This window comes from Leptidea sinapis, chromosome 44, assembly GCF_905404315.1.
Source record: "Leptidea sinapis chromosome 44, ilLepSina1.1, whole genome shotgun sequence".
Classification (NCBI taxonomy): domain Eukaryota; kingdom Metazoa; phylum Arthropoda; class Insecta; order Lepidoptera; family Pieridae; genus Leptidea; species Leptidea sinapis.
Window position 1 is genome coordinate 5,084,097 of NC_066308.1, and position 12,613 is coordinate 5,096,709.

The following is a 12,613-nucleotide window of genomic DNA, read 5'->3' on the forward strand; positions in this document are numbered from 1 at the left end:
CGTGGCTTCCTAAGTTCTTCTCCGATATTTTGTGTACCGATTTGGCCATTAAAATCTCCCATTATTATGACGTTTTTATATGCCGTTTCAATTGTATTTTGGAGGTCTTCGTAAAATTTCTTGATTTTTGTTATGTCTTCCTTTTTGCTAAATTCCGTTGGTGAATACGCCTGGATAATGGACCAATCTTCTTCTTTTTCTATATTAAGTTTAATGTTAAGAATTTCGATACGTTCAGTTATTCCCCTTAGTTCTTCTATTTTGTTTATAAGATGTCTTTTAATCATGAATCCTATTCCATACATACCCGGCGTCTCTCCTTTATGATATAATATATACTTTCCATGATCTTCTATATGTTCTCCAAATCTTCTCATTTCGCTGATTCCTATAATATCCCATTTTATTTCTTGTATAGCTAATTCAAGTTTTTCGGGTGTTCTAAGAGATCGACAGTTGATGGTTGCTATTTGAATATCATTCGTTTTCTTTTTAGTGTGAGTATTGACGTTGACGTTATTTTTAACCTTTAGAGGGTCGTGGTCATTTTTCCTCACGATGACTAGTCGGCTTGGGGGAGCCTTAAAGCTGGTATGTATCTTATGAAGCCTACTAGAATTAGTTAAAAGCAGTCCCTTATTTCTAGTGTTATAATAATGAAAATCATTATTAAGAGCAAAGAGGCGACGATTTTTGTGAACGTAAGTAAATTTTCATAAATGTACTGATAATGAACAATCATTGTTATTTTTTCAATCGGCGTCCTCCCGCCGCGGCCCCGCTCTCTCCTCTCGCCTCCTCACGTCGCGCGTGCGACTCAAGCACATCTCACTTATAACTATGTATGTAGTTACAAACCTACCTGTGCTAAAAATAACAATAATCGTAACTAGAATTATAATGTAAGTACATAGAACACTAAACTATCTTTGAAGTATATCCTTTCCAATAAAAAAATAATCATCGAAATCGGTTGGCGCGATATTGAGTTATTCGTAAATTTGTCACGCACATACTTATAGCACATTCAAGACTTTTATGGTTTTCTCATGGATGCTATTGTCAGATTTGTACCAATTTGCAAACACGGGAAGCACCAGTTTTCAAATAAAAAAAGAATTATCAAAATCGATCCACCCAGTCGAAAGTTCTGAGGTAACAAACATTAAAAATATACCGACGAATTGAGAGCCTCCTCCTTTTATGAATTCGGTTAAAAATGTAGACTGTCAAAGTCGAGGTAAACGACAAGTGAGTAGTGGAGGCTACTCCACGAGTAATTAATAATAACATAGTATTAACACACTCTTACACAAATTATCTTACCCCAAACTAGGCATAGCCTATACTATGGGTACAAGACAACGATATATTTATTACAATATACTTACATAAACATACATAAATACATATAAACATCCATGACTCGGAAACAAACATCAATATTTATCATATAAATGATTGCACCGACCGGGATTCGAACCCGGGATGTCTAGCTTAGTAGTCTCAGGGTCACTAAGCATTCGGCTATTTGGTCGTCAATTGTTGGGGTGCTACTGAAAACCAGCGCCATTCTAGTACAGCTGAAAGTAAATATGCTTCGGTTGGTAAATCACAATATCTATCTATTAATAAATAGTAGTATTAAATTATTACTTAGCTACTATTAAAATTCTTCATGATCTTAGTTAGCTGAACACCTAATTATAAATATTTAATAGATTTTATTTACTGTTTTATTTCGTTAATACTTTCATTTAATTTATCTTATTTAAATGGATGAAGTGATTAGTATAGATACTTTTTATTATCTTTTTTCTATCGCTTTCTTCCAATTAGAAAAGATATGCTAATGCATATCTTTTCTAATCTTAATAGATTTTTTTTAATGAAAATAAGGGACAAGACGAGCAGGACGTTCAGCTGATGGTAATTGATACGCCCTGCTCATTACAATGCAGTGTCGCTCAGGATTCTTGAAACCCCCAAAAATTCTGAGCGGCACTACAACTCAACAACAAGCGCTCGTCACCTTGAGACAAGATGTTAAGTCTCATTTGCCCAGTAATTTCACTAGGTGAATAGTTCAATAGGTGAATAGATAAGAGTAGTGGTATAACACGAAAAGCGAACGCAAAATTATCAGAAAAGTACTAGAAATCCAAAATTAGCGCGTATTTATTGTGCCGCTCAGGAATCCTGTAAAACTCAAAACACCATCTTGAGACATTCCCAGTAATTTCACTAGCTACGGCCCCCTTCAGCTACCTGGCATTCTGTGCAAAGGAGCCTCCCACAGGTAAGATGTTGGCAATTTTTTAAACCTCTTTAAACAGCCAAAAGTAGGAATTGTAATTTAAATAAAACTGAAATAGAAAACTTAACTAATTAATCATTTATTTAGATACATCACTTAATGGCAGTATCGAATAGGTACAGTTTTTAATTGCATTTAATTGCAATATTATATCAACATTTATATAAATATACAGTCAATATTTTAAACACTATTGTCAAATATTCTTAGTCATACAATCGGAATCTATAGAACCCTACATATCATAATTATACATCTAAATGCATTTACTTGGTACTTTGCTGTATCGAATAATAGAAGAACAAAATATTGTCAAAGTAGTGTCAAGGCTGACTAACTGAATACCTTTATAACATGTAACATTGATTACAAAGTTTTCCACTTAGATTAAGGATTGGTCTCAACTGCGCTCTAACTATATTCCGCACTACCTAAGAACAATCGCTTTTTTATTACGGCAACTATTAGATACTTGTGTGCGTGGCATCTTGACACTCAATGGCATCTTTTTTTTTAACGAAAATAAGGGACGAGACGAGTAGGATGTTCAGCTGTTGGTAATTGATACGCCCTGCCCAGTGCAATGCAGTGTCGCTCAGGATTATTGAAAAACCCAAAAATTCTGAGCGGCACTACAACTGCGCACGTCACCTTGAGACATAAGTTGTCAATCTCATTTGTCCAGTAATTCCACTAGCTACAGCACCCTTCAGACCAAAACACAGTAATGCTTACACATTAGTGCTTCACGACAGAAATAGGTGCCGTTGTGGTACCCATAATCTATCAGGCATCCGGTGCAAAGGATCCTCCCACTGGTAAAAAAGGAAGATCTTTTAAATTTTGTAACATACGCTTCGTGTTATTTTACATTGAATTTAAGAAAATACAAAATACTTACTGATGATATGTGATCCTTCCAGTGTCTTTCTTATTTCTTATAGTATTATTTTTACAAAGTTTTACAACGCAACCCGGCATTTTAGTTTAAATTTTTTTTGCTATTTATCAACGTCACACATTGTTCGAGACTAGTAATGGTATCTAGTTGGAACGCAGCGGAGACTAATCCTTAATCTAAGGTTTTCTAATAAATGCCATTGATTGGTTGGCTGTTTTGACATTGATATGCAAAATACGGCAATATACAAGAAGCAGTATTACTCTACGATTTTTGAACTGTTGAACATCCACATAAAAGAATATCGCAATTGAGAAAGGAAATGCGCTTTGGAACACAATTTAGACTCAATTTCGGTCAACGGATCAGCCTAGCTATCCAACGTGGGAATGCTGCCAGTATTCTTGGTACGCTCCCTCGTAATGATAGTTTTAATTTAATGTAATAATAGTATTGTTAGTATAATTATAAGATTTGTTTTGTTTGAGTAAATATTCGAATTTAGAATCCGATACAATTATTCTCGATATCTCCGTTCGGCACAAAAAGATTTTCATTTTGCAACAACTTCCACATTAATAAGTAACTCTCTCTGACAGTTCTCTTAACCTGACTAAATACATCAATCCATCAATTGATGATTAGTTAAGTACAAATTCAATTTGTTAACAAAATTTATGAACGATGCGGGACTCGAACCCGCGACCTCTCTGGTTCCGTCCGAGTGCTGTTGCACTGAGCCAAACGTTCGAGTAACGTACTGTTCATAAATCTTGGTATGCCTTGTTCAACTCTCAGGTTGTGGATAAATCTGTAATTAGAAGTAAGATCACTTTAAAAAAAATAACAAATCTTTTAGATTAGAAAGACCAACATCTCAAGTAAATTTCCTAATATGTAAATGTAAGGGTTGAACAGGTTATCAACTGTAAATTAGATCCTGTAGCTGGAGCCACAACCTGATAGTTGAACAAGACATACCAAGATTTATGAACGATACGTCACTAGAGCGGTTGGCTGAGTGCAAAGGCGCTCGAACAGAACCAGAGAGGTCGCGGTTTCGAGTGCCGCAACGTTCGTAAATTTTGGTTACAAATTGAATTTGTAATTAATCCCAATAGTAAGGGTTTAAAAAAATACCACATTTATTAGTTAAGTAAATTTTTGTTCTAGCTTTCGACGAGCCATTTTGTGTAGCTTCCACTACAGTGTTGTTTTCAAGGAAGTCGTTTCCACGTACAATCATACTATGAAGCAATAAGAAAGTTTTCTTATGCGGTGTTTCAGGTTGAACCAACAAGGTACCTTCAACATAAGACCCGTTCGCACCTTATAGGCTGACAAGGCTAACGTAATTCATAATGTTGCAAGTGCTGTGTTGACCACAGACTAATTTATCTTATATTCCCTAAGATATAAGCTTGTTTTTCTTATAATTTATAATTATTCTTCTATAAAGTATCAACATTGGCTTCAGTGGTTGTATTAACTCAATAATCGCTTCTAAAGGAACTAAAAATTAACTGAAATTGACTTTAGCCTACTTTACTTTCCTTTGACTTTTATCCGTCCAAACATAAACTTAAATCACACAAAACTTTCATTACTCTTAAAGTCGTATACAAATATAGTTTTCTCTTCAGCTGGCACACAAATAAACTTGTTTCTGTCACTTATTTCGCTATCTAAACATACGGAGTATCCATTATTCATTTTTTCATCTAAATTTAAATCTATTTCATTGCTTGGTTCATCTTCTGTATTGTCCTTATGTACTTGTACCTTGACATCGATACCAGTATCAATATACTGTATATTCTCATCAGCGCTTAAAATATTATCTAAATTGTCATTCAATTCATTCATAGCTGCTATAATTTTCATACTATTACGTCTTGTGTTCTCAACACTTACTATTTCACCTATTTTTTTTTCTTGAGCCTTATCAAACGCCTCTTTTACCTCTTTGAATTTCTTACTTTCTCTACTAAAAAAGTATTTCTGCGACGACGTTCTGTTACTGTATCTTCTCCAGAAAGAGTCACTTGTATTTTGACTACTACAGAAGCCAGTTGAGGTGGTTGTGTTGAAAGTATCTCTTCTCTGCATGTTATCCCGAATATTTCGTCCACATCTCATCAATCTGTTGAACTTGAGAAGTTTCACAAAGCCGTCTCTAAACTTTGATGACATAAGATTGTACAGAATTGGGTTTATAGCTGAGTTAAGGTACAGCATTACCCTACAAAAATACAAAAGTATATAATACCCATCTATACCTAATGACATTATTGTCTCCGGTGGAAAAACTATTATCCAAAGTGTGAGGGCCTTAAATGGCAGTAGACAGATGAAGAAAGATAAAACGACAGTTCCAAGCATAAGGATGACCTGTTTTCTATATCTTAGGACGTTTCCTGCATTGTTTGAATGTTTATTATGTTGTGATATTATTATTGGATTTTCCATGAGATTCTTCGCGATGATGCTGTATAGTACCAGAAGGATGCCAAGTGGAATGATGAAGAAGATTGCTATAATGAGGATGAAGAACAGTGCTGCCCAGAAGGTGTCCGCTTGGGTAAGGCATACTGGGACTTCGGTGCCATCTTCGTACTTCTCGTAGGTGAACGTTGCTACTCCCAGGATTGGACTGTGGAAGAAAGAGATTATTGATTAGTTTTTTTACAGTTGTAGTCTTATGAAGATCTATGTGTTTCTAAATATAGAGCGACAAGGCGGATAGCTGAATAATTGTAAAGTAGTATCTTAGCGCTCGCTATTGGGGTTGAAAAAGAGCCGTTTGCTCATTTTAAAATTACGCGTGAATTTATTCGTAAATGAAACTGTTGTATGAGTGCGAAAAGATTACTTGTCACACGCAAATTTAGATAAAATAATAACAAAAAAACACACTCGAAATATCAAAACTGAATCGAGGTTGACGCGTTTGTAGGGTTTGACTAGACGTATTTCTGTGCAAAGTTTTAACCCTGTGGATATACGGATGCCGGACGTGAAAGATCAGAATGGATCAATTCACAATATCAAATCCAGGTCTGTATGAACAGGTGCTTTTGCTGTTTTCAGGGTGGATATTGGCTCGAGAAAATCCCAAAGATTAAATAGAATCGGAAACTAAATCTAAGACTGTAATTAGACGATTATTAAACAGTAGATCAAATACCGAATAGTGGGACTGTTATGATCACACACACCAAAGGAATTCTGATTAAATATCTGATTAAAGATTAACAATCCTAAAGTAAGAATATCTTAACATGAAGGGATTAAAATGTAGGCTGCGTAACGCCAATTTGCGTAAATTGGCTAACTATAATAGGTTTGAGTTGCCAAAAACCAATAACACATATGGTAACGGAAAATGAAACTATATATTGCCCAAAATCTTAAATGACTTGCCACATTCTATTATAGATACCAGTAATAAAATTTGAAAAACAAAATTTTATGAACGATGCGGGATTCGAATTTCGAACCCACGACCTCCGGCGTTCCGTGCCGGTGCTCTAACCAGCTGAGCTAACCGTTCTAGTACCGCCTCGTTATAAAATTCTGTTTGCTTTGTTCAACTCTCAGGTTGTGGCTTCATCTACAGGATCTACTTTACAGTTGATAACCTGCTCAACACCAATATTTGCATATTAGGAAATTGACTTGAGATGTCGCTCTTGTAAATCTAAACTAAAATAAAATTACTATTCTTTATGTTATTATTTATGTTAATTGTAGATGAAGCCACAACCTGAGAGTTGAACAAAGCAAACAGAATTTTATAACGAGTTTTAAAAACATAACATATTGTTTAGATACCAGTAATACAAAATCATTGTTTTTAGGTCGATGTAAGAGATATTTCTTGGCAATGAGTAATGCGGATCATGGCCACAATACTCTAGGAAATGTCTATTACTATTGAGAAAAGCCTGGGTCTCATTGTATAATTTTTTCATTATTTCTATTGTTTACTTTGAAAAATTAAAATGTAAATTTTTTTTGTACTTAAGTTGGATAATTTTAGAATTATAATTATTTAATATTAAAGTATTTTAAGTGTAGAATAAGTGATCTAGCTATTCCTCACATAAACACTTAAGTTTCATGAGTATGGCTGAAATTGTTTAGAAGTTATATATAGTCACACAAAAAATTAAAAGAAATGTACTTAAGATTAAGGATTGGTCTCCGCTGTGCTCTAACTAGATACCGATACGCAAGGTGCGGCAACTAATACTACGCCCAAGTGGGCGTACTCGAGCCAGTCTCGAACAATCTGTGACGGTGACGTGCCACACGCTCAGTTAAACTTTGCTAATAATTGAAACTAAAATGCCAGGTTGCGTGGTAAAACTTTGTAAAAATAATACTACAAGAAATAAAAAAGACACTGAGGTCACATCATAAGTAAGTATTTTGTGTTTTATTAATTTCAATGTAAAATAACACGAAGTGTATGTTACAAAATGATAACGATGCTATTGAGTGTCAAGATGCCACGCACACAAACATCTAATAGTTGCCGTAATAAAAGCTATTGTTCTTAGGTAGTGCGGTATCTAGTTGAAACGCAGCGGAGACCTATCCTTAATCTAAGGAAATGAATATTATGGCTGTTCATTGTCAGTATATGTCACAAAAATTATCACCTTCTTGCTCTTAATAGTGAATTTCATTATTATAACTTAAAAAATAAGAGATTGCTTGCAACTAATTCTAGTAGGCTTCATAAGATACATAATAGCTTTAAAGGTATACACTTTTAAATAATAAAAAATGGCTGTCTTAAATCCTACTACTCCACAGCTGAATATCAAAGCGAAAGGACAGCCTGGAACTAGATTATGATTATTTTATGGCAATGACAATGACAGTACATACATTATTGAATATTTTATAAAAAAAGCTCAAAAAAGAATGCTGGGATAGTTTCTTGCGCTGTTTTATCTCTCTCAGAGCGTCATCTGTTTCCGAAGCGGTGGTAGTGTTTGAACTGACATAAGAATTAAATGAAAAGAAATCAATTTTGAGAAAATATTTGTCTTTTATGCCTTCATTGTAATTCCCCATAAGCAGCTGGCGACGAGCGGTCGAGGTAGATGCGAAGATTGTCGGGAAGACATGGATTGAAGGTAAACAAATACTCGATGGCGAACAGGTGTGGAACCCACTGCAATTACGACTACAAGACTTATTTATTTATACTTTCAGATACACTTACTACAAATATGTATATTATTATTTCTGCAACATTCTACAACGAAAATTTAACACCAAATTTTCCTAACATTTCCTACGTTTAACATTCTCCGAAGTAGTACGTGTCTGATCGTTACGATGTTGGCAATTTAACATGAATTTTATTGACCCTTTTCACAGTGTAATTTGAAAGTAGACACGTATTTAGAAATATTATAACTTAGAAATGAAAGGCTATTTTGTCCCATTATTCCAAAACAAATGTATATATCTAAGCACTTTATAATCTTTTTATTTTTTAGGGCTTCATACCCGATGGTGAGTTTCTTTTTTTATGAAAATAAAGGACGAGACGAGCGAGACGTTCAGCTGATGGTAATTGATACGTCCTGCCCATTACAATGCAATGCCGCTCATGATTCTTGATAAACTTCAAAAATTCTGAGCGGCACTACAATTGCACTCGTCACCTTGAGACATAAGATGTGTAGTCTCATTTGCCCAGTAATTTCATAAAAAAAGAAAAAGAAGCCTCCCACAGTTTACTAGACTCCGTTGTTCGTATGTTATCGTATTTCATAAACAAGAACAGTAAGAAAGTGAGTTTTTTAACGTGTATTCGGTAAGTATCCCTACTCTGTGGTATTACTACAAGCCACTATTACAACAAAAAAAAACCAAGCTGGCCAATTCAATATAGTGATGGGTTCTGCATGATAGTACGAAACCTATTATCCTATATTCGTAAGGCCGACATGCCCTTAATCGTTTTTATTATAATTTCGAGTACAAAGGACAAATAAATAATAGTTTAAAAAAATACGCTTTTATAGAAAGTCCCACTAAAAAATAAATCTTAATAAAGTTGAATTAAAAATAGTGTAAGATAAAATGATTTTATTGTAAAAAAAGCGGGGGTGCTTGGTATCAATAGTTTAAAATATTTTATGAACAGATATGAGTAGAAAGATTATTTTGTTAATATCCTGAAAAGCACCCCACGCTTTTTTTAAGATAATTTTTTTTCTTACCCTAATTTTAATTCAAATTTATTAAGATTTATTTTCTATTTTTTAGTGGGTTTTTCTATAAAAGCGTTATATTATATTGAATTGTCATCGATCCTTAATAAGTTAACCAAATTCCGACGTTTTGAAGGGGGTCAAAGTCATGTTCAAAGATGCCGTTACGTACTCACATACAAATGAAGCTAATAAAAGCGTATTAAAAACAGGCCAATGATTTCTTAACTGTGGTCACTGGCCCATTCTACTACTCCTACCGTACTAGCATCCACGATTTACTGAAAAAACATAAGAAATATGTTATATTCTCATAGGGGTTCGAAGCCACAACTGTAAACTGAAATATTATGTGCATTACTGTAAAATATAACTTTGTTTTCCCACAAACTTGAAATTTTGAGTTATTTCTTTCGGCTTAGATTAAGTATTGATCTCCGCTGCGCTCCATCTAGATACCGTACTACCTAAGAACAATATCTTGTTTATTACGGAAATTTTATATTATTGTGTTTGTGTGTATTGGCTATTTGTAAAGATGCTTGTGTGCTTGGTATCCTGACACTCAATGGCTTCATAAAAATTTCATTACGCAAATTTTTCGCTTTCAATTATTAGCAAAGTTTAACAGAACATGTGGCGCGTCAACGTCACACATTGAGACTGGCTCTAGCACGCCCACTTGGGCGTAGTATTAGTTGCCGCACCTAGCGACTACGCCTGCGGTATCTAGTTGGAGCGCAACGGAGACCAATCCTTAATCTAAGTATTTCGGTTTATTTTTAAAGGTTGATGATTTCTAGACGGTCAATCAGTTTATTGACAAATGTCATTTAAGCTCAACTTTACGCAGTACTGGTTAAATATATATATATAATTAAAATGCTGACACACTTATAAAACTGTGGGAGGCTCCTTTGCACAGTAAGCCGGCTAGATTATGGGTACCACAATGACGCCTATTTCTGCCGTGAAGCAGTAATGTGTAAACATTACTGTGTTCCGGTCTGAAGGGCGCCGTAGCTAGTGAAATTACTGGGCAAATGAGACTTAACATCTTATGTCTCAAGGAGACGAGCGCAATTGTAGTGCCGCTCAGAATTTTTGGGGTTTTTCAAGAAACCTGAGCGGCACTGCATTGTCATGGGCAGGGCGTATCAATTACTCTCAGCTGAAAGTCCTGCTTGTCTCATCCCTTATTTTCATTAAATAAAAAATTAATATAAATTATTATTAACCTGGATGTTATATTCAGTCAAAAAGCTGCTTAATTTGTTTTATAAAACATTTATAAAACTGCTTGGCTCCTTAAACTGGGGTTACCCATAGAATAATAGTTCTAAAAGAAGCGCATTGAACCATACGTACTCGATCAATTCGCTATAGCAAAAGTTTAATGGACGATCTTATCTTTCTATTTTCGACGTACGCCGCCTATCGATAAGTTAAACTTTTCTCTCGTTTCTCTTTGACCTAAAGCAACTGCTCATACAAGATATTTTACATCACCGAGATTCAAATCTATTTACATAAATATCAACTACAACAGCTTAGACACGCTAAAATCAGAAGCACCCTGACTAATTTGAATTCCGGGACGATACGAAATGGGTACCTACTTTAGAGGCCGGCAACGGTCCTGTGCTGTGTTCCTCTGATGTTGCAAGAGAATATGTGCGGTTGTGATCACTTAACACCAGGTGACCCGTATGCTCGTTTTTCCTCTTTTTCCATAAAAAAAGTATTTCTTTTGTTTGCCTCAATGTTCGAAATTCTCTAATTCGCAACGTATGTTGGGATGCCTGAGGTACATCATTACACCATCAGTATTGAAGCTGGTTCCGAAAAGGCGACCAATTGTGCAATTTTATTTGATGAGATTTGAGGACGATTGAGATCTATTTTGAACACATGATTATAAATAATCATCACTTTCGACGCTTTTTGTAAGACCGCAGGATCCATGGAGATCCTTTTTATAAACTAATTCTTGTACACCACTTTGACAGTATTTCACTAAATCATATTAAAAAAATAACGTAAAAAATACTTTTTTTTGGTGTGGGGTGCGAACCCACGCTCCTATCGGGATCAATCGATTTCTGGCGCTTTACACTGCTAGGCCAACCGGACTTGAAAGCAGTAGTTGAAATTCAGAAAAATCAGCATAGTTGCACCCGCGGCCTGTTGTAATGCGACATGCATTAGAAGAACGAAAAGTTTGAGATAATGTAATAAAGTTTTCAGTTTAATAAGCACATTTTCCGCGGCCGTCCACGTAATCCAAAATTGCGGCACAATTGCTTTTTTTTAATGACAATATGGGACGAGACAAGCAGGACGTACATGTGATCGTAATTGATACACCCTGCTCATTACAATGGAGTACCGCTCGGGATTCTTGAAAATCCCAAAAATTCTGACCCGCACCACAATCTTCTTGAGACAATATGTTTAGTCTCGTTGCCCAGTTTTTCACTAGCTACGGCGCCCTTCAGACCGAAACACAAAAATCTGCTTCACAGCAGAAATAGGCACCGTTGTGGCACCAGGCATCCTGTGCAAAGGAGCCTCCCACTGGTAAATTATTATTATTATATTCTAAGCTTGTTGTCTATGAGTATTCATAAGTCTTTGTAAACATCATTACCATTGAAAAGATGACCCAGTCTGAATAGACTCAACTGCTGAAGTATCAGGTATTTCTAATGGAATCTTCGCTATTTTAAGAGTAAACATTGCTCCAGGTTCAATATTATCTTAGTCGCTGATAGACAAACACAGACCACAGAATGGTTCGGGAACAGTTCTTTTAATTACTCTATTTGTTTCCTGGAAATGTTGGTTCAATGATCGGAACTCTCGGCGATAAGGAAACTAGTCTGTTAGTTTGTTTGTCACAAGCCAAATGAAAATATTGTTTTATTTAAAGTATCGATTCAATATGTTGGTAAGTTTATGTTGAACTATTATTATTTAAAATAAGTTATCTAAATCTCTTAATGGATATCAAAGTCTACTTATTCGAAAAGATACGCCTCAGACCCGAGAAAAACAGGTGCAAGAAACTCCGAGGGCATTTTTGAAGTTATACTAAAAATTTAATTTAAAGATTTTAAATTTAAAGAAGCGCGCGCCTCACTCTAACCCAAAATA

At 35.1% G+C, this 12,613-nt stretch overlaps 1 protein-coding gene across 3 annotated transcripts in view; it reads right to left on the minus strand.

Moving 5' to 3' along the window:
• Positions 1-2,374: 2,374 nt before the first annotated feature.
• LOC126977245 (thyrotropin-releasing hormone receptor) overlaps positions 2,375-12,613 on the minus strand; it is a 155,300-nt gene continuing 145,061 nt past the window's right edge. For 2 of the 3 annotated variants that reach the window (XM_050825977.1, XM_050825978.1), the window contains exon 4: positions 2,375-5,871. In XM_050825977.1, coding sequence (XP_050681934.1) covers positions 4,806-5,871 — 1,066 coding nt within the window. In that variant the 3' untranslated portion in view covers positions 2,375-4,805. Of the gene's footprint in view, positions 5,872-12,107; positions 12,242-12,613 lie in introns of those variants that run through there. The other variant, XM_050825980.1, reaches the window with a different exon arrangement.